Source organism: Eumetopias jubatus, unplaced genomic scaffold (genome assembly GCF_037043125.1).
Source record: "Eumetopias jubatus isolate StellerSeaLion01/CBP00866 unplaced genomic scaffold, mEumJub1_p1.0 scaffold_14, whole genome shotgun sequence".
NCBI lineage: Eukaryota > Metazoa > Chordata > Mammalia > Carnivora > Otariidae > Eumetopias > Eumetopias jubatus.
In genome coordinates, this window is record NW_028274820.1 from 87,311,249 (window position 1) to 87,337,765 (window position 26,517).

Here is a 26,517-nt window from a genome sequence, read left to right on the forward strand (position 1 = left end):
GTGTTTTAATGAATCATGCCTAGGTAGTAGATAAAAAAAAACAAAAAAAACAAAACAAAGAAACCCCTAAACATTGAAGTGCCTGAAGAGGGCATTATCTCTCTCTCTCTTTCTCTGTCTCACTCACTCTGGTGAATTATTGAACCTGAGGGGGTTTGTGGGAATCCCAGATTTACAGGCAGTAAATAAGTACAGGTGGCCTGGGTTTTGGGGTTGGCATCTGAAGTGGGGATAGTCTTTTGGGACTGAGCCCTTTAACTTAGAAGGATCTGACAGTAACTTCAGGTAGATAGTGTCAGAATTGGATTGTTGGATACCCAGTTGGTGTCAGAAAATTGGAGAAACAGCTGGTGTGAGAAAAAACCCCACCCATTTGGTATTAGAAGCATTACGAGTAAAAACAGCTTAGTGCTCAGTATAAAACTTGTGGAATGAAATTTGGTGATTTTTTTTTTAATAGAACAATAGACTTTCTCCATTCTCTGCTTTCACATATTTTAATCTTATCTCTGTTATCATCCATTATTTTTTTTTAAGATTTTATTTATTTATTTATGAGAGACACAGAGTGAGAGAGAGGCAGAGGGAGAAGCAGGCTCCCAGGGAGCAGGGAGCCCGATGCGGGACTTGATCCCAGGACTCTGGGATCATGACCTGAGCCGAAGGCAGACGCTTAACCATCTGAGCCACCCAGGCGCCCCTATCATCCATTATTATTATGTGCTCATTTATCAAATAGGTTGAATATTTTACAACTGAAGAAAATGGAACCAGTACTGCCTTCTTTGAGTTTATAAATTTTAAATTAACTTGAAATGAATTGCTTTTGGCTCCATTGCTTTGTAATAACAAACCTGCCTCTCAGCCTTACACATTGTTACTGCTTATTTAATTGGTAATGATACTTGCAAATAAATGATTACTATGTTTGAAATAGAATAAACTTTGGAGTATAAATAAATAGAATATATATGATTATTAGTCTCCTCCCAAACCATTAAAATGCCACCGATGAAAGTATAAATGTATGTATGCCATTTCTAAGAATGAATTCTATACATTTTTTTAACTTAAAGATGAGGAAGTCACAAGTATCTTCATGGTTTGTTACTTTTGCTTCAAATATTTATCTTAAGGCATGTAATATTTTGTTAAGGTAAATAACAATGAGAACAACAAAAACCACTGGCAACTTTATGCTATTACTAGGCTAAAAACAGTTATATTTAAAAACTGTGTCTTTATCAATGTACTCATTTAAGAGAAACTGTTAAAGTCGTGTGCAACTTTGATACTACACGGACTTAACTTACCTTTCTGGCTCTAGGAAGGGCCCAAGTTTTAGGGAAAATTGGTAATTACTCTATTCTTGAGACTTAGAACGCAGTCATATTTTTTGTACTCCTCAAATGGCTTGGAACAGTGTTTAGTTAATAAACATTCCTTCCAGGGTTGTTCAATTTGCTGCTGACTTCACTGATGATGATTTGTTGGACAAATAAGGAAGTAAACCCTGCAGAGTTTTTTGGCTTCTGCTCCACTAAAAACATAGCAGAGAAGGGCAAGAAGTTCCTGTTTGCTAAATAGGAAAGCTTAGGGAATCAAAAGCATCTTATAATGGAGGAAACAAAAATTATGTTTAGTGTATCTTAGTGTGTTCTTCAAATATGAGTATTTGAGATATTTGAGAGAAAGTGTCTCTAATAGGCTTCCTATTTGTTAGAAACACCCCTACATTTATATTTAATTTCATTACAGATCCAATACCCCTGGACCAATTTATTGCTACTTTCTCCCTGACAGTGCCAGGGGGAAAAAGTAGAATCCAGTGATGATGGGCAAAAGTAATCACCTAGGAACAGCAAGTATTCAAAGAAAACCTAACCTCCCTTTGCAGTGTTTATCTTATTTCTTCCTCTTTAAATTAAACTTCGCTTTTTTATTTTTTTATTTATTATTTTTTTTATTTTTTGAAGATTTTTATTTATTTATTGAGAGAGAGAGAATGGTAGAGAGCATGAGAGGGAGGAAGGTCAGAGGGAGAAGCAGACTCCCTGCTGAGCAGGGAGCCCGATGCGGGACTCGATCCTGGTACTCCAGGATCATGACCTGAGCTGAAGGCAGTCGCTTAACCAACTGAGCCGCCCAGGCACCCTAAACTTCGCTTTTTTAAGATAAGGGAGGGATAAAGTTTAATAAAATGGTCCTAAAGTTTCAACTGGAGGTCTTTATCTCCTTCCCACTTTCCCCTCCTCCTCTCCCTTTTCTCTCTTTCCCCCTTTAATCATTTCTTCTCACTCCATGGTTTATGTGGTGGTTGTTAATTTTGTGGCAAGCCTGTTTCCCTCTCAGCACATTTTTTAAGTGAGATCTCAAGTCTTGTAGGAATTACCTTTGTGACAAGGTTTTTTTTTTTTCTTAAGATTTTATTTATTTGACAGAGAGACAGCGAGAGAGGGAACATAAGCACGGGGAGTGGGAGAGGGAGAAGCAAGCTTCCTGCTGAGCAGGGAGCCCGATGCGGGGCTCTATCCCAGGACCCTGGGATCATGACCTGAGCCGAAGGCAGACGCTTAACGACTGAGCCACCCAGGCACCCCTGTGGCAAGGTTTTAAACTACAGATTTAATATTGTTAATAGCAACAGGGCTGTTCATATTCTGTATATCTTCTTGAGTGAGCATTGGTAGTTTGCGTCTTTTAGGGAATATTCCCATTCCATCTGAATTGGTGAATTTATTGGCATAAAGTTGTTCATGTCTTTATGACATCTTTATGTCATATCTTATTCTTGAAATTGGTGATTGTTGGTTTCTTTGCCTTTCTCTGTTTTTCTATTTCATTGATTTCTACCTTTATCTTTATTATTTCCTTTTTTCTGCATAGTTCAGTTTTAATGAAATGAGAGCTGAGGCCATTAATTTGAGATCCTTCTTTACTAATACAAGGATTTGGTGTTAAAGAGTTACCCTCTAGTGCTCACTTTGGCAGCACATATACTAAAAAAGAGTTACCCTCTAAATGCCAACATGAGTTCACTCCTTGGTGAGTCAGAAACTGGACCAGGTTGAATTGTTGCATAGAGAAAACTCATTTGCAGCAGAGGAGATCACAGTGAATGGCTTCCAAAGCTGTGACTCCCTGAGAGAGGGTGATTGGGTTTCTTTTGTTTAGGGTCAGGATGAATATTTAGATTGGGAATCCTTGTCATCATATGTAGAGGTGAGCGAGCATAAGGTCACACACGTGCCTTAAAGAAACATGCCTACACATACATTGTGTGTTGTGTAAATGAAGCTGAGGCTCCTCCTTGGGTGGAGATTTTAGTATTATAATGAGGTAAAAGTAGTTGTTGTTCATTCCAGAGGTCACTCCATGGTCCTTCTGTGCAGGTGCAGGTTGGGGGTTTAGCTCAAAAGGTCTGGGTGGTCTGGGCCTGCGGGGTTCTTGTCAGGGCAGTCTGCGTCACCTCAGGGGTGCTTTCAGGTTTCATTTACCTGAGTTAAGAGCTAAACAGAAAAGAATAGCTTATGGAAAAATATAAGACAAAGGTTAGTGAGTACAAGCAGGTGGGCAGTGTCAGGTCTTGGGATCTAGTTGGTGACATAAACACTGCTAGCTGTATATAACAAATTTTGCTGTGTTGTGTTTTCATTTCTGTTCAGTTTAAAATATGTATGCATAATGACCAACTCTATGCCTTGTTTTGTTCTCTTGTGCTTAATCATTTGGCCAGGATATTTAGTACAAGGGTGAGATGATGTAATGATAGTGGATATCCCTATGTAGTTCATGTTCTCAAAACAAATGCTTTCAACATTTAATTGTGAAGTATGTTATTTGATCTGGGGTTTTGGAGATCCTTTTATTTTTTTTTTAAGATTTTTATTTATTCATGAGAGAGAGAGAGGCAGAGGGAGAAGCAGGCTCCCAAGGAGCAGGGAGCCCGATGCGGGACTCGATCCCAGGACTCTGGGATTGTGACCTGAGCCGAAGGCAGATGCTTAACCATCTGAGCCACCCAGGTGCCGTGGGGTTTTGGAGATCCTGTATTAGATTCCTAGATTGCTAAGAGTTAATGTTATAAATGGGTATTGAATTTTACCAATTTTTCTCTATCTTTTGTGATACGATTTTTTTCCTCCTGAATTGTATTAATATGTGAAATCATAGTTACTGTTTTTCTAATGTTAAACCTCAAATATACTTAACTTTGCATTTCTCAGATAAATCTATCTTTCTCATATATTTTTTGGTCTATTTTGGATTTAGATGGACTAATGTTTTGTTAGAATTCTTCTGACTATATTTTCATTAGTAAAATTGGCCTTGTAATTTTTCTTTATCTTACCTTTCTCTTCAGGTTTAGTATCATTGTTACACTGATCTCACATAATGTGTTAAGGAGTTAGCCTTTTCTTCCTTTAACCCGTGTATGTGTAAGATTTGAATTCTTTCTCATATTCTTGGTAGAATTTGTCATTATGCTGTGCTTAGAAATTGTTTCGGGAAAGTATTTTTGTCTATCAGTTCAACTTATTAAATGTTGTAAGACTATTCAGGGTTGTTTGGTTGGTTCAGCTTTTAACAAGATATCTTTTTCTAGGGGTGCTTGGGTGGCTCAGTTGTTAAGCATCTGCCTTCGGTTCAGGTCATGGTCCCAGGGTCCTGAGATCGAGCCCCACATCGGGCTCCCTGCTTGGCAGGAAGCCTGTTTCTCCCTCTCCCATTCCCCCTGCTTGCGTTCCCTCTCTCACTGTGTCTCTCTCTGTCAAATAAATAAATAAAATCTTAAAAAAAAAAGATATCTTTTTCTAGGAATTTTTCAGTTTTACTTAAAATTTCAAACTTCTGGGCATGAAAATATGCCTGATATCCCCTTGTTAAATGTTTTCAGGATTTCTGTTTCAGGATATCTCTTTTTACTCCTTCTATTTCTCATTTATGAGTTCTTCCCCCCCCCCCCCCATCACTCTCACTGCAGAAATTTATTAAGTTTATTGGTCTTTTGAGGAAACCAGTTTCTGGTTTGTTGATTCTTTCTGTTATTTATAATGTCTTCGACTCTTGCTTTAGTTGTCTTCTTTCTCTCTTTGAAACTAAGTTTCTGTCTTTTTGTAACTTACTAAGATGGATTCTTGGCATATTAATTTCCAGACTTGTTATTTTCCCATATATACATTTAAGGGTATAAGTTCCCTTCTACTTATTTTTTAATTGTGCTATGAAGTATTTTCATTTTTGTCCAGTTCGACAATTTCATTATGAAATAATATGGCTCGTTTATGAGCCATAGTTATATAGAAATGTAGTTTTGTTTTTAATATCCAAATTAAATATCCAAATTCCAAATTTCATTTTCGTTGTTGTTTTAACTTATTTCTAGCATGAAGGCTTGGTGGTTAGAGTACATATTCTGTAGAATTCTAGTTCTTTGAAATTTGATGAGACTTACTATATGGTCCAGTTGTTTAATTTTTATAAACATACATATTTGGACAGAATATGAATTCTTTATTTGTTGGGGCAGTTTTCTGTATATGCCCCATTAGTTCAGTTTGCTAACCATGTTGCACAAATTTTCTTTACCAATAGTGATTTTCTATCAGATTCTCTCAGTTATCAAAATTTTGTTATCAAAACAAAATAAGTTAACTCTTTCTCCCGTGATTTTGGAATTGCCCATCTCTTATGGGTTTGTCCAATTTTGCTTTATATATTTTGAAGCCATGTTTCTAGATACATACACAATTTAAACTCTTTATTTTTGAATTAAATCTTTTATCATTATGAAATGTTTTTATCTCTAGTAGTGTTCTTTATTTTTTTGTTTAAACTCAATTAACATAAAATGTATTATTAGTTTCAGAAGTAGAGGTCAGTGATTTATCAGTTTCATATAACACCCAGTGCTCATTACATCACATGCCCTCCTTAATGTCCATCACCTAGTTACCCCCCCCAGTAACCCTCAGTTTGTTTCCCATTCTAAGAGTCTCCTATGGTTTGTCTCCTTCTCTGATTTTGTCTTGTTTTATTTTTTTCCTCTCTTCCCCTATGATCCTCCGTTTTGTTTCTTAGAATAATTGTCTTTTTCAAATTGACTTATTTCACTTAGCATAATACCCTCTTGTTCCATCCACATCGTTGCAAATGGCAAGGTTTCAAATTTTTTTGATGGCTGAGTAGTATTCCTATATATCTATATCTACACACACACACACACACACACACACACACACACACACACACACACACACACACACCTTTATCCATTCATCTGTCATTGGACATCTGGGCTCTTTCCATAGTTTGGCTATTGTGGACATTGCTGCTATAAACATTGGGGTGCAGGTGCCCCTTCGGATCACTACATTTGTATCTTTGGGGTAAATACCCAGTAGTTCAATTGCTGGGTCGTAGTCAACTTTTTGAGGAACCTCCTTACTGTTTTCCAGAGTGGCTGCACCAGCTTGCATTCCCACCAACAGCGTAGGAGGGTTCCCCTTTCTCCGCATCCTCGCCAACATCTTTTGTTTCCTGACTTGTTAATTTTAGCCATTCTGACTGGTGTGAGGTGGTATCTCATTGTGGTTTTGATTTCTATTTCCCTGATGCCGAGTGATGTTGAGCACTTTTTCATGTGTCTGTTGGCCATTTGTATGTCCTCTTTGGAGAAATATCTGTTCATGTCTTCTGCCCATTTCTTGATTGGATTATTTGTTTTTTGAGTGTTGAGTTTGGTAAGCTCTTTGTAGATTTTGGATACTAGCCCTTTATCTGATAAGACATTTGCAAATATCTTCTTCCATTCCATCAGTTGTCTTTTGGTTTTGTCGACTGTTTCCTTTGATGTGCAAAAGCTTTTTATCTTGATGAAGTCCCAATAGTTTATTTTTACCCTTGCTTCCCTTACCTTTGGAGACGTGTCTAGCAAGAAGTTGCTGTGGCTGAGTCTAGTAGTGTTTTGCTTAAAGGTACAAATTGTCTTACCTTAAGCTTTCATTTGGTAAGTATTTGCATAATGTATCTTTCTTTTTTACCTTTTATTTTCAACCATTCTGTATCCTTTTTTTTTTTTAATAAACATCTCCTATAAATTTAGTTCAAAAAAATCTGCCTTCTTTTGATTTGAGCATTTATTTCATTTGCGTGATAGAATTAGTGGTAAATATATAGGTTTAATCTTACCATTTTATTATATATACTTTGTCACGTCCTTTATTTTTTGGTTGTTAACTCTTAAAACTTTTTAATTTTCATTTTTTTCTTTTTGTTTGGAAGCAACATACTTTGTTTATCTAGACTATATGATCAGTCTAGAAATTACAGCAAGTATACATATTTAACAAAATTAATCAGCGCCTTTTTCCATTTCCTGTACTAGGACTTAGTGGACTTTCAACTCCCATCTAGTCACCTTCCAACTCATATGTTATTGTTGTCCTTTATTTTGATACCACATTCAAAGACCCTATAAAATATTACTATTCTTACTTATTGCACCGAATTACTTACTAATTTTTTTGTTCTTCAGTAATATTTGCATCTTTGATCTTGTATCTAGGATCATTTTTCTTCTGTCTTAAGCATATATCCTTTAGGATTTCTCCTCCTCTTCCGAGAGAGAGAGAGCTCATGTATGCGAGCAAGAGGAGGGCAGAGGGAGAGAATCTTAAGCAGGCTCCACACTCACTGTGGAGCCTGGGCGGGGGGGCTCTATCTCACTACCCTAAGATCATGGCTGGAGCGAAGATCAAGAGTTGGACACTTAACCAGCTGAGCCACCCAGGCACTCCTGTCATCTCTGTTTTGATGAGAAATGAGTTTGATAGAACTTTGGGTATAGGTTGCAGTACTATTATATATGCCCTTTTTTTTTTTTAAATCTTGGATGAGGTTTGAACATTTTTTTTCCCCCTCTTGGTAAAAACTTCCTAAGTTTCATTTTTTATCATGTACTTTTTAAGAGGATATTCACTACTGGAGACAAGAACAGCTTGTGCCTAGTTAGGACTGTATGAAATGTGTTTGTAATAGTCTTAATCATAGGGGCAAAAAAGAGGTGGTGTTGGACCTAGAGACTTTAAATAGTTTTAAAATTGTTAACAACTCGGTCTTAGCATGCTTTCTCCTAAGTGATATTTTCATTTCTTTTGCATAGTTTTACTTTTATCAGACCCTTCTGATTTCCTGCTTTAGATGTTTGTCTGAAATAGAAATACTAGCAACTGCCTGACTTCCTCTTAAAACATAGAAGTAATTTTTTTTAAAGATTTTATTTATTTATTTATTTGAGAGAGAGAAAGAGAAAGAGAGCATGAGAGGGGGGAGGGTCAGAGGGAGAAGCAGACTTCCCGCTGAGCAGGGAGCCCGATGTGGGACTCGATCCCAGGTACCCCAGGATCATGACCTGAGCCGAAGGCAGTCGCTTAACCAACTGAGCCACCCAGGCACCCTGGAAGTAATTTTTAAACCTAGTTCACAGTAATGTTTAAATGGCTCACTTTTTAATTTGTTTTTGAGACTTTCAAAACAGTGGAATGAGTGTTGTCATATTTTTATAGATGAGAATGTCATTATTTCAATAGAGAGCCTAAACTTTTGCTGAATCATATAAAATATCTACAAGCAGGCATATCAAAACAAAAGGCAAGATCTTACAAGAGAGGAATATAGGAACATGGTGAGTATTTGGGATGCAGAGGTATCAACTTGTCATTTATTTGAGATCTTAAAAGGGAATTCTTTTAAATTAAAACAAATTACTAAAAGCAATGTATTTTGAAAAAAATCTTTACCCTGCTTTAATCGTTGCAGCATTTTTATTGTTTCAAGGGATTTCAAGCTTATAACTTTGATTTCTAGAAATTAAACTTGTTCTGTTAAAAAATAAAGTTTCAGGGGCGCCTGGGTGGCTCAGTCGTTAAGCGTCTGCCTTCAGCTCAGGTCATGATCCCAGGGTCCTGGGATCGAGCCCCGCATCGGGCTCCCTGCTCGGCAGGAAGCCTGCTTCTCCCTCTCCCACTCCCCCTGCTTGTGTTCCCTCTCACTGTCTATCTGTCAGATAAATAAAATCTTTAAAAATAAATAAATAAATAAATAAACAAATAAATAAATAAATAAATAAATAAATAAAATTTCAGGGCACCTGGGTGTCTCAGTGGCCAACTCTTCATTTCAGCTCAGGTCAACAGTCTGCTTGAGATTCCCTCCCTCTCCCTCTGCCCCTTCCCCTGCTCACTCTCTCTCTCTTTCTAAAATGAAATAAATAAAATCTTTTAAAAAGATAAAGTTTCTGTAGCATGTAGTATTACTCTTTACCAAAGCCTTAATAAACATTTGCATTATTACTTTTCTTTTTGAAGACATAAAAGAAGATTCTTAAAGCATGTCATTTTATTGAAAGTAGCTATTCCATGTAACCTACTCCAGATCCATCTGGACTATTTATTGATAACCCCGTTTCCCTGGCAAGAGGCAATAATGCATATTAGGATAGATTAAATGAGAGTCATCTTTATCATTTTTCTCTGTAAAATGCAAATACATATTTTTTTAAGTCATAATATTTTTGTTTGGCGTGGTTATATGATTTAATATTATAACATGAATCAATGTCAAAAAGCTAATAAGAGAATTGGGTAGTTGGTAGTGTAGAGGGATATGAGAGGGCTGGAATTTATAGATTTATAAATTTATAGATTTCTAGCTTTTGTTTTATGTTAAGCCATGATTTCTTTCAAAAGAAGAGGTGTTTGGTTTGGTTTTTATTTTGTTTTTTGGTAGAACAGCTAACTTCTCAAACAAGCCATTGCTTACAAGGAACCACTTGCAAACAACAGGAATGCTTCAGTAAGTAATCTAGGGTAGGGCAAACCAGCATTCCAGAGAAGATATGAAACATAAAAAGTAAACTTTAGCCACAGTAGCAGTAGGTCTTCATTTAAGAGGGAGATTACATTGTTTCCTTTAAATCATAAATAATTGGGTGCCTGGGTGGCTCAGTCGTTAAGCATCTGCCTTCGGCTCAGGTCATGATCCCAGGGTCCTGGGATCGAGTCCCACATTGGGCTCCTTGCTCCACAGGAAGCCTGCTTCTCCCTCTCCCACTCCCCCTGCTTGTGTTCCCTCTCTCGCTGTGTCTCTCTCTGTCAAAAAAATAAAATCTTAAAAAAATAAAATAAATCATAATTTTTTCAACTCTTTTCATTATTTTAAGATTGGATTTGTTTAATATGTAGTAGAATGATCTGGTATGGCAAGTTCTCTTTTCCAAAGTCTTGGTTATTTTCATGTGTTGTTGAATAGGTAAATTTTGCCGTGTCTGTCATAGTATTTTATCTTAGATTGTAATAAAAAAATAGTCTATTATATGTATGTTAGTCCATTTTATATATATGTATATATATATATCCATCTTTATATTTAGTCCGGAGAGTTGAAAAGATTTTGGACTTTGAAATTGGGCTTTATACCTTTTTGTTGGGAGTCCTCGGGCATGTTATTTAACTTCTCTAAACCTTACTTTTTTAACCTTTGCAATAATTAATAATCCTCATAGTGTAGGTTTTTTTTAAGGAGTAAATTAGTTTAACCTTTGTGGTGTTTTGCTCACAGTTGGTACTCAATAAAAGTCAATTCTTTTTTCTTTGGTAAGATTTTTTTTGAAAAGTTATTTCCAGATTTGATGCTGTATCTAAGTAATTTTCTTTGTGTTTCATAAGAGTCTCCACAGAAGAGTAGGAGACATCAAAGAGAATTGTTGTCTTTTAGAAGAGTGAAGACAAAAGGAATTCATTAGGGAAAGAGGGAGACAAATTTAAAAGTTCCCCAAATAATTTTTTTCAAATGTTTGCTTGGCTACTCTGTGCAAAATGGTGTGCCTTGTTAGGTTACCATTATATACTAGGAATGTGCTTTATTGAAAGTAGTTGTTTTATGCACGATTTTTTTTTAATGTTAAGATACTAACATTAAGATGACTCAGAGGAAATGTCAATCATGTGGCTAGGAAAGTCCCCCTGTTCTCTGCCCTTTTTTTCTATTCTAAGCTTTTATTATATACTGAGCATATCTGATGTGCTATTAGCTGTCCATTTTTCAGGAGAAGATTAATTTTATCTACCTAGAATAAGACCATCATAATTTCTAATATTTTAAACTTGGAGTAGTTAATATTTTAAATGTTGCAAGTAATATCCTCTGCAAGCCTGACTGTAAATAAACTTTGGACATATTTGGCTCTCTTTGTCTTGTTATAAACAAGCTAATGTTAATGTATAAAGCACTGATTGTCGAAATGTGGATGTGTCTAGTGAGTTGTGAAGAATAGACATTTCAGGACTAACAAAGGCTATGAAAATGGCTTATGTCACAATATGTAACAATAACTATGTTACAAAATTCTTTTGAGGTTTAGAAAATAATTCCATATATTAGTTGTTTTGTGGCTTCTGGTAATTGTAGTACTCAATGCAAAAAAATTGGGAAAACAGGAAAGTATAAAGAAAAAAAACCCCAATAAAAAAATCATCCTAATCCTAGAAACCAAAGAAAACCACATAACTTTTTGATGCATTACAGTGTTTTACTTTTTTCCACCTGTGTGTCTCTGTGTGTATTTACAAATTATTTTACAGAAATTATATAATGTTGGGGAGTTCTTTTTGCTTTGAAAATTACTAACAATATTTTCATAGGACAATTGTGTTTGATTAAAGAAAAACAACATGAAGGTCTTGATGGGTAGAGTATTTGTAAGCTTTTTAGGTTAGTAGGAGTGGGCGTAGAAGGATTGGTTGAAGAAACAATTAGAGAATTTAATTTTACTTGCAATGTTCAGAAGGACTTGAAAGATCAGGGATGGGATCCTTCATTTGAGTAGAACTCTTGATGTGATCACTGCCATAGCAGCTCTTAAAAGAATTTTCCCTGGTGGATTATGAGTTCCCTTTCCAAATAGTGCAATAACGCCTAAGGGTTGAAAGAGGAGATGAAGACTTTCCCAAAATGAACATAAGGTAAAATCGGCCAGACACACATAGTTCCAGTAAATATATTGGGTTATAACAGTGGTGGAATCTTAGTGTGCCAGAATTTGGAAGGAACCTCTGGCCCTATCCAACTCTTAAAAACAAGTTTTACAAATAAGGAACTTACTTATCAAAGTTGTATAACTAATTATAATTAGTATAAGAGACTTATGTAATCTGGCAATTGGTTACTGTTAAAAAAATGAAATTTATAACTTTTCTAGTTTTCTCTATTTTTGCTTTGTATTTTTCATGTCTGCAGTTTCCTTGTCTTTCTTAGTTTTCTATTCGTCTCTGTATATTCCTGTCTTTTACTTTTTTCTTTCTCTTCAGTTAGCCATTATGTAGAATTAATGCATATTTTAAAATCATTGTCTTTATCAAATAATTGTCTTCTGTTTAATTTTTTAAAAAGGATTATTTAACTTTTATGTGTCTTTCTCAAAACTGAATAAAATTCAGTTACTCTGTTTTATGTCTATAGAATTCTAAATTAATGATACATATTTTACTATCATCTTATCATTATTAATAGGAGCCTCTGTTAATTTTATCTGAAAAAGAGCTTTCCAGTTCTTGTAATGGGAGAGTATTGGTCAGAGTAGGGTGGATGGGCAAGAATTACCAGAAAAGCCCACAGGGGAGTAGATTATGATAGAAACACTCTCACTAAAATAAGTCATGAATCGGGCGCCTGGGTGGCTCAGTTGGTTAAGCGTTTGCCTTTGGCTCAGGTCATGATCTCAGGGTCCTGGGGTCCTTTCCCGGGAGTCTGGCGTTAGGCTCTGCTCAGCAGGGAGCCTGCTTCTCCCTCTGCCTTTATCCCTCCCCCCCTGCTCTTGCACTCTCTCTCACTCTCTCTCCAATAAATAAATAAAATCTTAAAAGAAAATAACTCATGAATCTACTTGTTCCCCTTACTATAACAATTAAAATATAACCGCTAATGTCTGAGTGCTGACTTCAAAAGGAAAGAATATTAGAACTTTCTTTTTACAAAAACTTTGAAGTCCTAAAGGCAAAGAAAAAGAGCAACTAGAGGCGTATATGGGTTGGAAGTTTTTAGTTAAAGCCATCTGAAAAGACTTGAAAGCTAAAGGGTGTGGTTGCAGTTGAGCTTCATAATTACCCAGAAAAGAAAGAAATTAGGGAGATGTCTGTACGTTACCCAGTCTGTGGCAAGTGTGTAAGTCACGGAGAACAGACAGTTTTACTTATAAATTCTTTGGAAAAGTATTTATGTTCAGTGACTAAATGAAGAAAAAGGGAAAACCTTTTTTCAGATTGAGATCAGAGTCAAATGATAGAATTTATAGTAAAGTTGTCTTTATAAATTATAATCTACATGGATTCATGTAAAAGAAAACCCTTGTTTAAAAAGTAAGAATATGTTATTATATGACATGACAAGTCCAGAGGTAGATTTCATGGTTGGTCAGTTCAGTGATCCAGTTTCTTTTCCTGTCTCTGCTTTGTCGTCATTATTGAATTGACTTCATTCTCATACCTGTACAGATCCGTACATCGCATACAGATAGGAAAATTTCCAGAAGAATAAAAGTAGATTTATCTTCTTGGTATGTTTATTTATAAGCAAAGGAAACATTGGATACATTAGCCAGAATTGGGGTCCACACCATTCTTAAATTAATCTTTGTTGAGGGACATGGGATTAGGGCTTGATAATTATTGAAATAGATACATATGGGGAGTTCAATCTATGGCAGCTAGTGTAACAACTCCTCTTAAGAAGTAAATTACTAATTTATTGATGAAATAAGTTCAGAAGTAAGGCAGAGTGAAACACAAGGCCCTGCCTACCACTTAAGAGCTGCATGATTTTGGTTAAGTTCCTTAATTATCTCTAAACACACGTTTCTCCATTTGTAAAACAGAGATGATAATGCCTAGTTCATAAAGTTGTTTTTTTAATTAAGTCATATTTAGTCTATCTTAACTAAGACAAAATGAATCTTCCTGAAGATATAAGGGCCTACACCAAAGTTGTCATGGCACTCATTTTCTTCTCTAGTTTTCTTGTATTTGTCATGACAAAAATGGGGAAAACATAGTAAATTTAGTATGAGCTGCCACTAAAACAATTTGTTTACATGGTTGTGTCAACTAATACTTTACTATTTATATTTGAGATAGCGTGAAAACTGAAGTGACACATTTTCTAAGAATGTGCTTTTTAGTAATTTCCCTTAATATAGGCTTTTTCGTTTTTTTGCTATAATAAAAAGTGTAAGCCAGTTAAGATATAAATAATTCTCTCTCATTCTTGGATATTTGCAGATGGTTTGTTCAATCAGTACATCAGTCAACAGGAATATAAGCCACGATGGAGTCAAATTATTCCCAAAAGCACCAAAGGTAAGCCTTATTTTCTGGGTTGTGAGTGGTTTTGCTTTAATGTCTGTTTCATTTTTCCCAGGGCAGCTCAAGTTTTACAGTACTTTGTGTGGGATATCAAGTGTTTAACATAAGATATAGGTTCCTTAACTAGATAGAGGAGTTAGTTTACAATATTAAACTTTTCTTGTAAACCTTTTTGTTTTATCACTACAACAGAAGATTGGGCAGTTTTAACACAAAATCCCCTCATAAACTGTGTTTATAGAGGTACTGTAAAATTATAGGCATAGTGTTGTCATGCCATATGTGTTCCTGATACACCTTCAGTTTTGCAGAATTGCTCACTAAAATGAACAGGGCTTATGAGGAAAGTAGAAATGGGGCATGCCATTCTAAATCTCTGGAACTTTTGAAGCAGATACGAATGAAAACTAGCGTGGTAACCCTGATAAAAATAAATACTGGTGTACAGTTAACTCCTTACAGGCATTTCTGTTGAGCATCACAGTGAGATTGGAGGCTTAAGCCCTGGGACTCATGCTTCCTTCTTTCAGCTGTCAACCTTAGAGGGTATTTATCAAAACTTAAAATCTGATCCTGAGCATAGTCTTCTCCATTAATCCATTTTTTAATACAGGGGAAAGTATTTGTCACTTCTTGATCTTGACTCACTGCTTTGCCAGATGGTTAATGTAGTGGAAAGTGTAGCAATTGTTTAGTGCAATTACTTGCATTAAAGGAAGGCAGTTCTGTGGATGTTTAGCTTTTTTCTGACAGTCCATAAATTACTAAGCACTTCTCTTTAATTGGGAGAAAGCTCTCCCCTGATAGTGTTAAACATTAATATACTGGAGAAAATTGCTTACAAACCTCCATAATTTCTGTTATTCAGACATCATTTCTCCTGCTTTATCAGTCATTTTTGAGGTGATTTTTGTCAGAGAAACACATGTTGTAGCAGATTGTAATTGTGTATTTGAAAACTAATGGGTTAAATATATAAAATGCAAACATATTGACAATAAATTTATTTTAGTGTCTTACTCTGTTCTTGAAAGTGGCAATACTGACTGGGCGGGGAAGAAGGAAGAAAAAGATAAAACCTCAATGATAACAAGCCGTGAAATCTTAACATAACTATATTGGAAAGGAGAAAGAATTTGCAGAGGAGTTCTGAATGAAAAGTCCTTGAATACAGTAGAAATGGAATGATACTTCAGTTTGGCGTGATATCTTCCCTATATAAGAACTGACATTTCAGTATTTTTCACAGTACCCCAGTGAAATTAGTAAAACCGTGGATGGTCCCTGTTTTATATAGGAGAAAGCTGAGACATGGAAAATTATTAGCTGAAGTAATATATTTCAGTTAATAGGGGAGTTATAAAGAAAAAGTTTTCTGGTTTATATCAAGACAGGCATTAGAATCCTGCAACCTGTTGAACCATTGAAATGAAGTTGTATCTTTATATAAGATTTGATATAAAGTAAGATATAATACAAGTTGAACCATAGTTCTACAGAAGTTTAAAAGTTTCCCTGATTATATTTCAAACTGCCTGTTAATCTCCATGATGAAAATAGGAATCAGAGGGAAGTAAATCTTACACTTCTCGGTCAGTACTCAAGTTATGTGGTAATATAAATTAATACAAAACTTAATAACATACTGGTTTTCAGTAGCTTAGTTGTATGAACTTTAAAACTGCTCATTATACTAATTAGGTATGCTTGGACTAGAGACCTGAGATCTAATTCTGTAACTGTTTTCCCCCTTCACTTTGTCACGCCAATAGTTTAGAATTTTTTGTCTTAATGTTTTTATGGAATATCCTGCATCCTTGCGGATTTATGGCACTGGTCATAAATACATTGAAGAATGTTTCCTGTTGAATTAATAGCCTGAAAAAGAGCAGGGTAATTATTATAAACATAAATATATTATTTCTTTTGAGTCTTTTTACTTGTTCTTGATATTGAAAGAATAAATTTGGTTTTTGTTTTTTGTTTTTTTTTAAGATTTTATTTATTTGACAGAGAGAGACACAGCGAGAGAGGGAGCATAAGCAGGGGGAGTGGGAGAGGGAGAAGCAGGCTTCCTGCTGAGCAGGGAGCCTGACGCGGGGCTTGATCCCAGGACCCTGGGATCATGACCTGAGCCGAAGGCAGACGCTTAACGACTGAGCCACCCAGGCGCCCCTGAAAGAATAAATCTGTTTTAATTGTACTGCTCATTGCAGACTTATGAATGCAGTTACTCTGGATTTCCAGTTATTCTGTTATTCTTTTTATTTATTTATTTTTTAAAGATTTTATTTATTTGACAGAGAGAGAGATAGCAAGAGCAGGAACACAAGCAGGGGGAGTGGGAAAGGGAGAAGCAGGCTTCCCGCCGAGCAGGGAGCCCAGTGTGGGACTTGATCCCAGGACCCTGAGATCATGACCTGAGCCGAAGGCAGATGCTTAACGACTGAGCCACCCAGGCGCCCCTTTTTTATTCTTTTTAAAGAACATATTTGTTTCTTCTTCAGGTGATGGAGAAGATAACCGACCAGGAATGAGAGGGGGCCACCAAATGGTTATTGATGTTCAAACAGGTGAGGAATATTTGCAGTGGAAAGCAAATTCTTTTAAAAGTTATACATTCTAAAATATAAGGTAAGCACAAAGATACTTCTTCCATTCATTGCAGAGGTGAAATACCAGCCGTAATAACCAAGTAGCAAAGAAAATAGGACATTAGCCACAGATTTAACATAAAGGAGGTAGTAACACATGAGGGAAGGGAGACTGCTGCACAATTGATATTAGGTAACCTAAAAGAAATGTGCTGCCCTTTCTAGCTGTGAGTGTGTGTGGTTTTATATATGTTTGGTTTTTGTAGTAAACTGTGGAGTATTTCTGGGTTTTCGGTGCACTTGTATTTTAATGCTGTAATATGGGAATTATTGCAAGAGAATGAAGATATTTTTTGAGAAAGAATATCAAATTAAGTAGCTTAAGTGTTGATAGATCCACTAATTGCTTAACACTCTTCATAAACCTATAAATAATTTGTTTTAGCTATTCTTTTTTGCTGCCTTTTAGACTTTATTCTGTAACTTGGTAAAATTTTTCTTAGGTTTCTACAGCCTGGGACAACTTAGATACCATTGTATTTAGAGGTTAATGCTAAAATTATAGTAGGTTTTAAATTACCATCTGGAAAAGCAAATACCAAGAATTCAGTATAATTTTCCTTTATTATTTGGTTTTAGAATACTTAAGGGAGTGTCAGTATCCATTCAAGTAATATTTTACTTTTACTTTTTCAGTTCTGTTACTGTGTTATGCTGATTCATGGTGCCTCAGGAATAATTTTTGTTGACTCACATCATAAAGTAATTAAGAATAAAAATTATCGCAGTTTAGATAATTATCTTCTAGGCATTAATGTATTTTCACAAATGTTTTGTAAGTAACAAGAAGAGAGGTTATAATATCTCTTAAAATAAATTGCTAAATTTGTATAGTAACCTGTGAGCTGGTTTAGGAGTATTACTAGTTTCTGTATGGAAGAGGTTCATTTCAGGGCATCTGAACTTGCTCCCCTAATGTTGGTCTATCTCCCCAAATCCTTTCCCTCCCACAGATACAGGTTTGACTCAGCTGTAGAGTCTTAGGCTTCCTTTCTTCTGAAAATCCAATAAATATACATATGCGTTCCTTTTTTTTTTTAAGATTTTATTTATTTATTTGAGAGAGAGAGACAGTAAGCACAAGCAGGGGGGAGGGGCAGAGGGAGAAGCAGACTCCCCTTTGAGTAGGCTCAACACGGGGCTCAATGCCAGGACCCTGAGATCATGACCTGGGCCAAAGGCAGATGCTTAACTGACTCAGCCACTTAGGCACCCATGTTGTTGGTTATATTCTAATATATTTAAATTTTCTGATGATTCTGCTTATTCTTTTCTAGTATATAGACTATGCTTCTTCAAGGCTGTAGTGATCATTACCTTGGGATCTAGGTAGAAAAATTAACTGTTATATAGAGCTTTGCATTCCTTCAGGCAACGTTTGATGCTTTCTGAATTTAATTTAGGTACAGAGCAGAATTTGGGATATCTTTGGATTTGCTCTTTAGAAATCCTTCTATTTCTATTATAAAACTATTAATAGTATCAGTTACCAAGGTATTTTCCTATCATGTCTGTACCAGAGCCCTCTTATAACGGATACCATGAGATTGATCTTAATCATCTTCAAAGAGATTATATTTATTGTTAATCTTTGAAAGAACTTTTTCTAGTCTGGTCTTACTGACATAGCAACCAAATATAATGGTTGAGGGTTCAGTTTGTGAGAAGGCAGTGTGTTAGACATACCTGGGGTTGAATCCTGACTTTACCACTGACTTTTTATTTGATCATGAATGAGTTATAATGATGATTAAAATGGGAATAATATGTTATTGGGAGAGTTAAATCAAATAATGTATTTTGTATATAATGTATATATTACTTATGTAATATGTATTTTTATGTGCAACATTATGTACAGTATATACTGATTGGTTTTAATGAGAGAATTTTATGTAAGTCTAGAGACCTTTTTAATTTTTGGTTTGAGTTTTTGACAGAATCACACAGTGGAAATATTTTAAAACAATTTTAAAACTTTGGAAAAATAATTTAAAACAACTTGAAAAGCAGTCTTGAGGAAAAAAAATAACTTACCCATAATCCCACATTTTAACTAACCAATGTTATTTCAGTATATTTGCTTCATCTTTTATCTGTGTTGTCCTGACTGATATTTTAGAGAGGAAGGGAAACCATATACTTCTAAGATTTTTAGAAAAAAAAATTAAGAATTTTGCTGATAAGGATTAGGTAGAGTTAGTAGTAAAGAATGACTTTCCCCAAGTAGAGTTTGAATAACCTAGAAGTTTTATCTTAATAAAGTTGATGCCAGAGTAGTGAAACGTAGTAGAGACCCCCAGTCATTATTTTAAATATTCATTTTAAGGATTTCTGGAGCAAGGGCTCTTAATCTGGTTAAGTTATATACAAAATTTTGTTTGTATGTACATTTTTCTAGGAAGAGAATCAGATCATCAAAAGGACTCTTAAAAAGTTAAGAAGACCTTCACTAGTGTAAAACTTCATAGAGTTCATTTCATCTTTAAAGTGGCTTGTATTTCAAAGCAATTATTGCTTCCCAGTGTTTCATGTATCTTGTTTTCTTAAAAATATAATGGTTCCTAAATTTTTTTTATTTTTTTATTTTTTTTTTCATTTTGCTCTAGCTCTAAGGGTAGAGTAACAATTTAGAAAAGTACCTGATAGCATACATTTTACTACTTAATTTCAGAGCTTTCTGTCATCCTAAGTGAATTCTGTCATTTATACCATGGTAGAGAAGAAATATAGTATTTTGTCCTACTGAATATGTATGTCAGTTTTATTGACTATGATCCCTATACCTGGCACTTCTCCAGTTCGGTTCTTTAACTCTGGGTAAAATAGGGCAAATAGAGAGAAAAGGTATATCTATTCTGTTTCAATGTGGAAGTTTGTTCAGATGAAAATTTAAATGTTCATTGTACCACAAAGTTCTTTGTTGGGTAACTCTCGTTGAATTTGAGAACCTATAGTGCCAGCCTTTTTTCATCTCTCAGGATAGGTAATGAGACTCAGGCAAAAATCCCAGTATTTGATAACTAAATAGAGGTTAAAGGCGTGTTGCTTGTCACTTGGTAGAGCCCTTCTATGGAAATCTGAACCTTTGTTCTGTACTAATTATATGAAAGTGTTTGCTTGCTTGCTTCTTTATTCCTTTTTTTTCCACAGTGCCATATATAGGTTTTCCTTAGATTCCTTAAAGAAACTTTTGAAGGAAATAGGTGAATATGGGTTTTAGCTGTTATTTACAAACATATTCACTTAGCTGTATTTCTTTAGCTTCCAATGACATGAATCTTTTTTCTTTCATATAGTTACCAGAAAGGAATTCTGGTAAGAATACAAAGTATATTGAAATATATATACAGGAAATATATATTGAATTCAACCAAAGTATCAGTCTCTAGATTTGTAATCATAGCTTTATGTAAGAATATAGTTCTGTTTATAAAGGGAGGCAGATGAATCCAGTTGATAATCTGCTGGGTCATAAGAGTTCAGGGGAATGGCTAAAGAAGGTAAGGTTAAAGAACATGTAAAATAGATTTCTCCTTCTAATTCATTCCTCTCTACAAAATTCTCATGTCAATTTAAGGTCTTATTAACTGCATTTTCAGAAGGATTAAACTCTTGAATTAAATGTTCTGACAGGGTTTCATTTTTATCTTGAATATAAATTTATGTTTCTTAAAACTTTTTTTCCATTTCATTTGTTTTTCTCAAGGTATCTATATATTAAACTAAGAATTAAGTTACCTTCCTTCACTATCCTGTTAACTCTTTTCCTACCTCTTCTTTTTGACACATAAATTTTGTTTAATGTTGGGCCCATGCTATGTGAGTGTGTAGGGTTTGTATTCTGTACTGTTTCAAAGTGGAAACATGGATTTAATTATGAAAATAGTGTGCCATCTTGTGGAGGATTATTCATTCAGCACAGTCTGATTTACCCCTAAGAATGAATAGAAGGATAAATCTTGCATTTGGGCTCATAAAATAAAAAGCCTGCTTCTTTGTGCTGAATGGTGAAAAGACAGTGATGTGTTAATATTTCTACCTTATTTTTAGTATATTTAAGATGTGTATATTAGTATTGCTGGTGGTAAGTCACTGGAGGATTTATTTAGTACTGGTACCAAAAAGACTTGTGCTAAAGAATATGGTTGAATTTGTTTTTGTGGCCTCAGAAATGACAGATTGACTCACTGATTGATGATTGATTCATTCAGTCTCAGAATGAAATTGGTTTGATATTTTGAACATAGGCTATATTGGTCACTTTATTTCCAATCCCTCTCTTTTTCTGGCTTCTTCTTCTCAGTCAAGTCCTATAATGCTGCAAGTTCAGAGCTGGCCTTGTTACATCTCTGCTTGGGATCTTCTGAAGCTCCTCGATGGTCTGTGGAGTTGAGTTCAAAGCCTTTATATTGTCATTTAACCCCTTCCATGATCTGGCCACTACCTGTCTTTTTAACATCATCTCTACCTGGTACTTTGTGTTCTTTTAAATTGACCAATGCATTTACTCATCACACAGTTTTAACCACTTTGCATGCATTATGTAATTTAATACTCATAGATAGTAGCTTTATGGATTAGGTGCTGTGGTGTGCTATTTTGGACTTGAGGAAACCAGTGGTTAAGGAACCCAGCTGTGGTGGTAGAACTGCCATTCTGTTGAGATCTGCCTGAGTTTAGAGTCCATGTGTTTTAAAACATTTCTCATGTGGGGCGCCTGGATGGCTCAGTCGGTTTAGTGTCTGCCTTCAGCTCAGGTCATGATTCCTGTGTCCTGGGATGGAGCCCCCACGTAAGGCTCCCTGCTCAATGAGAAGACTGCTTCTCCCCTCCCTCTGCCCCTCTGCTCCTGTTCTCTCTCTCCCTCATGCTCACTCTCTCTCAAATAAATAAAATCTTTTTTAAAAAATTAAAAAAATAAAACATTTCTCATGTGTTTTTCTGTCTCTGTGCCTTTGTTATACTTTTTACCGTGCTTGAAACGTTCTACTCTCTTTCTCCCATTCTGCCAACAGAGGCACCGTCTTTTTTTTTTTTTTTTAAGATTTATTTATTTAGAGAGGAAAAGAGCATGCATGTCAGCAGGCAAGGGGCAGAGGGAGAGGGAGAGAATCTCAAGCAGACTTCCCACTGAGCACGGAGCCCTACATGGGGCTCCATCTCACAACCCTGAGATCATGACCTGAGCCGAAATCAGGAGTCTGACGCTTAACTGACTGAACCATCCAGGTGCCCCCAGAGCCACGTTCTGATGCATAGGTCAAATACCTTTCTTGAGTCCCCTCAGGTATATACTCTCTTCCCTCTTTTGAACTCGGATGGTGCTTTTTACCTTTCTTATGGCATTTAGTCTGCCCTGCATATGATGATTTATGTACTTGTGTTATATTCTTGATTAGATTGTAAGCTCCTTGAGGATAGGGACTGTCTTCTTTCTTTTCTGTGAAATACCTTATCAATTCAGACTAGCCCTGGGAAAACATTGACTGTACGTTCCTCTGAGTGCTGGGAGAAATGGATAGCCACAACAGCCTATGTGCCTTTAAGAAAAAAATATAGAGAATGGGTTGCTGCTTGAGGAAGACTGTACTGCCCAGGGATGTACGTGAATTGTTACATGAATTGCTATGAATTGTTACGTAAGGATAAGCATGAGACTGGACCCTGTTGCAAATAATGTTTTCTTTTTTCTGTTTCCTTACTTCTTAATACAGTTCTCTCCACTTATTTCTGTAATCTTTAAAAGTTTTTGATACCCTTTACGCATTAAATGATACTTTTGCTTATGTTTGTTTCTAGATAATATTTCATCTCTGAATGATTTAACTTAAATGATTAGATGATATAATTAAAATTTTGTCATGCATTTTATTCAGGTATGTCAAAAGGTCCTGTTTCCATCTGATTCATTCAATTTTACTATTAAACTTCAGCTGGGACTACAAAGCATTCACAGACAAGAATGACATCTTGGATTGATTCCATTGGGATGCTTGCTCTCTGCCAGATTTTATTTTGCTCAGCTATCAATGAGGCTGTTGTGGAAATGTGGGTTTTCTTTGCTGTGAGAATTTATGCGTACAAAGAGACCTGCTTTTCAGAAAGAACATTGAGAACCCAGAGCCCAAGAGGAAGGGTTATTAAAGTTAATGAACCAGGGTAACCTTATCCAGAGGGTACCCAGAAACACTATAAAACAAAAGGTCAATTGCTATTGCTATTTTAGTTATACACCCCCTCCCTCTCCTGGCTTCAGAATTTAACAGGGTTAATTGCCTTTACAGTGAGGCCTTGGCAAATAATTTTTAAGCCAGATGAAAATTCTTTTTTTTTCCCTGTAAAACTTGAAGTATCTGGTATTGCTGCATGCCATTTGGGAAACAGAATGTTACTTAACTAATGATAATGAATTGTTTTATAGTTCTGAGATATGATAGTTTTTTAAGTTTCAAATAATTGCCATTATTTCACATTTGTACAGAGCCAGGAAGTTCTAGGTACTGAGTTAGTCATGGAATTGGATACAGTAATGCTGTTTTTATTGCATCTGTGGCACTTAGTTAACTACAGAGTATTTTTTATTTTTGTGCATGTTTTAAAAGTAGAAGTGCTGTTTGTGCTTGATAGCCTTCAGAATGTTTTCAGGTAACTTACAACTGAAGAACTACACCACAACACTGAGAGTTTTGTAAGTGAAAAAACTAAGACCCAGGGAGGTTATGTGGCCCGTATTTGATTTGATTGCCCAGTTAGCACTAGAACTCAATCCTGTTCCAATGGTATGTTCTTACCCAGAAGCATTGTTTTGATTTCTGTAGCTTCTGGGGCATAGAATGGGACATTTCACTTAGAAAATTCACTTAGTGTTTGAAATTACATGAAAATATGATAAAAATCTCTTAGAAGACAGTCCAGCTCTATGAATGTCAAGAATTTTCTTAATGATGTTACAGTATTTCTAAGTGTACTTTGAATTGTAACTGTTCATGATGGGGCCTAACTTAGATGACAGTCTCCACATAAATAGGCCTAAGTCATGCCAGTTAGGGAGTAGATAGCTTTACAGTGTTCCTGTATGTCTTACTTAACTTTTTAAAAAAAGGGCACCTGGCTGATTCAGTCAGTAGAGCATGTGACTCTTGATCTTGCAGTCATGACTTCAAGTCCCGTGTAGGGCATAGAGCTTACTTAAAAAAAAAAAGAAAGAAAGAAAGAGGGGCACCTGGGTGGCTCAGTCAGTTAAGCGTCTGCCTTTAGCTCAGGTCATGATCCTGGCCAGGGTCCTGGGATCAAGTTCTACAGCGGGCTCCCTGCTCAGCAGGAAGTCTGCTCCTCCCTCTCTCTCTGCTCCCCCCCGCCTTGTGCTCTGTCTCGTTCTCTGTCTCAAATAAATAAAATCTTTAAAAAAAAAAAAAAAAAGAAAATGTAACTTTTTAAATAATTGGGGGGCTTGTGTAAGCAGTAGATATAAGACATTTAAAAGGGGGGAAATATTTGAAGAAAGTAGAGGCACTATTATAAAGAAGGAGGTGGATGATAACAGTGTTATGTATAAAGATTGTCACTATTCATGGGGCAAGAAATCAGTTTTGTTGCAGTGAAACAGCCCATGGATATAATAGACATTTCAGAGTTAGAAGAAACCTAATTTTCAAGATACCTGGAATGACTGAAAGGTTGACTTCTGAGGAGTTAAGCCTACCATAATATATTTGGAAAAAATTTCCCTAGTTTCCATGGGAATGCCAAGGCAGTACATCACCTTATTCTTGAGGTGTCTAGTTTTAACTCCCCAGAGCTAGTTTTAACCATTGTTTTTGATATTGCATTAGAAGGAAAACAGTTTTAATGTGAAGTTTTTTTATTTTTGTTTTTGTTTTTGTTTTTGTTTTTCAGAAACAGCTAGATGTATTTATGTTCTATTTTAGACCATATGTTCTTTTGGGATTTCTTTATTTTCTTTCTTTCTTTCTTTTTTTTTTTTTAACAATCTGACACTGCATTGCTAAGAAGCTGCTAAATGTAAACTTTTTGTGGCTTAGCACAGAAACTCCTAAACTGGCAGTACATGAGATTCACTCTGGATAGTTGAAAAAAATACAGATTCTTCTTAACCACTGAAGACCTATGAAAGAATCTCGGGGAATGTCTCTTAGTTATTTGTATTTTTTACCAATCTCTCAAAATAGGTGGTCCTGCAGCAGCCTTTCCATATACCCATGTTTAGGAGATACTAGCCTAGTATATATTTTGAAATGTTACCCATTGACAAATTTCATTTTTAAGTTTATTTAGAAGTGCCTTTTTAAGTGATCTTAAAAACTATGGCTACATCTGGGTGCCTATATTTAAATTTTATCCTTAAGGGTTTTTTTATGCATATTTTTCTAATTTTCATAGAGACCGTATATTTGTTTGGTGGCTGGGATGGAACACAAGATCTTGCTGACTTCTGGGCGTACAGTGTGAAGGAGAACCAGTGGACATGTATCTCTAGAGACACTGAGAAAGAGGCAAGTTCTCAGACTTTTCATCCATCTATATTACAATAGGGGTGTGGGTGTACCCTTCTTTTTCTGGATGATTTATTTGTGTTCTTTTCTATACCCACAGTAGTAGCAGAAGTATTTGTGGTAAACAACTTTGGTTTAAGTATTCTTGCATTCTAGCTTCTATACCCGGTTCTTCAACTACTGTTACATGAACAAATCTATTTCATAGAGATAAATAGAAATGGGTATCAAATATAATAGTAGTTTTTAACTACTTTAGTCTGGAAATGTAACTGTGTAATAATATTTTTTCTCATGTTCCTGTCACCTCTACTTTTATTCCGAGTGTTCATCTTATTTTGATTTCCTCTGGAAAAATGTGCTTTTATTGTCCTTACCTTTTCACTCTTTTGGTCCCTCACTATTTGACTATATATCAGTTGTCACAAATGATAGATATTTTATTTTTGACTAAAATTGTATTCACGTGTGTGTCTATTGATACATATATACATAAAGCATTTCCTTAGTGAATAAGATGGCTTGGATTTATGGCTTTGAATTATGTAAGTGCATAATTATACACTAGTATAAAGCAAATGTTAACTGATTTATTTTTTCCAGATCTTTATAGAATTTTTTATTGTACCCTCCATCTAAGCTGTTTCAGATTATGAGGTGAAAAATAAACTTTAACAAAATGATGGGACCTGAAAATGAAAAGTGGGAGAAAAGACCTAATTCACAATGCACTACTTTTAATCTAGAATGGCCATTTCAGAAGATCAGTGCTCTGTCTTTAATTCTAGGAAATTGGATTCTGCTTAGCGTGTTCCAGTGATTAATTTGGGTAGTTTTTATCTTTTCAAAGATATCTTAAATTCTGATTTCTATTTGTTATCTCTGTGAAAATCTGTAAAAAAAAAATGGCCTTTGTCTTTCAGTATTAAA

At 35.4% G+C, this 26,517-nt stretch overlaps 1 protein-coding gene across 3 annotated transcripts in view; it reads left to right on the forward strand.

Annotated features, from left to right (window-relative positions):
* The window catches only part of MKLN1 (muskelin 1), a 177,822-nt gene that overhangs the window by 70,707 nt on the left and 80,598 nt on the right, over nucleotides 1-26,517 (forward strand). For all 3 annotated transcript variants that reach the window (XR_003609795.2, XM_088018511.1, XM_028106146.2), the window contains exons 7-9: nucleotides 14,334-14,411; nucleotides 16,925-16,990; nucleotides 25,475-25,587. Coding sequence is in view for 2 of the 3 variants with exons in the window: in XM_088018511.1 (XP_087874637.1) it covers nucleotides 14,334-14,411; nucleotides 16,925-16,990; nucleotides 25,475-25,587 (257 nt within the window). In the remaining variant the exon portion in view is untranslated. The remainder of the gene's footprint in view (nucleotides 1-14,333; nucleotides 14,412-16,924; nucleotides 16,991-25,474; nucleotides 25,588-26,517) is intronic.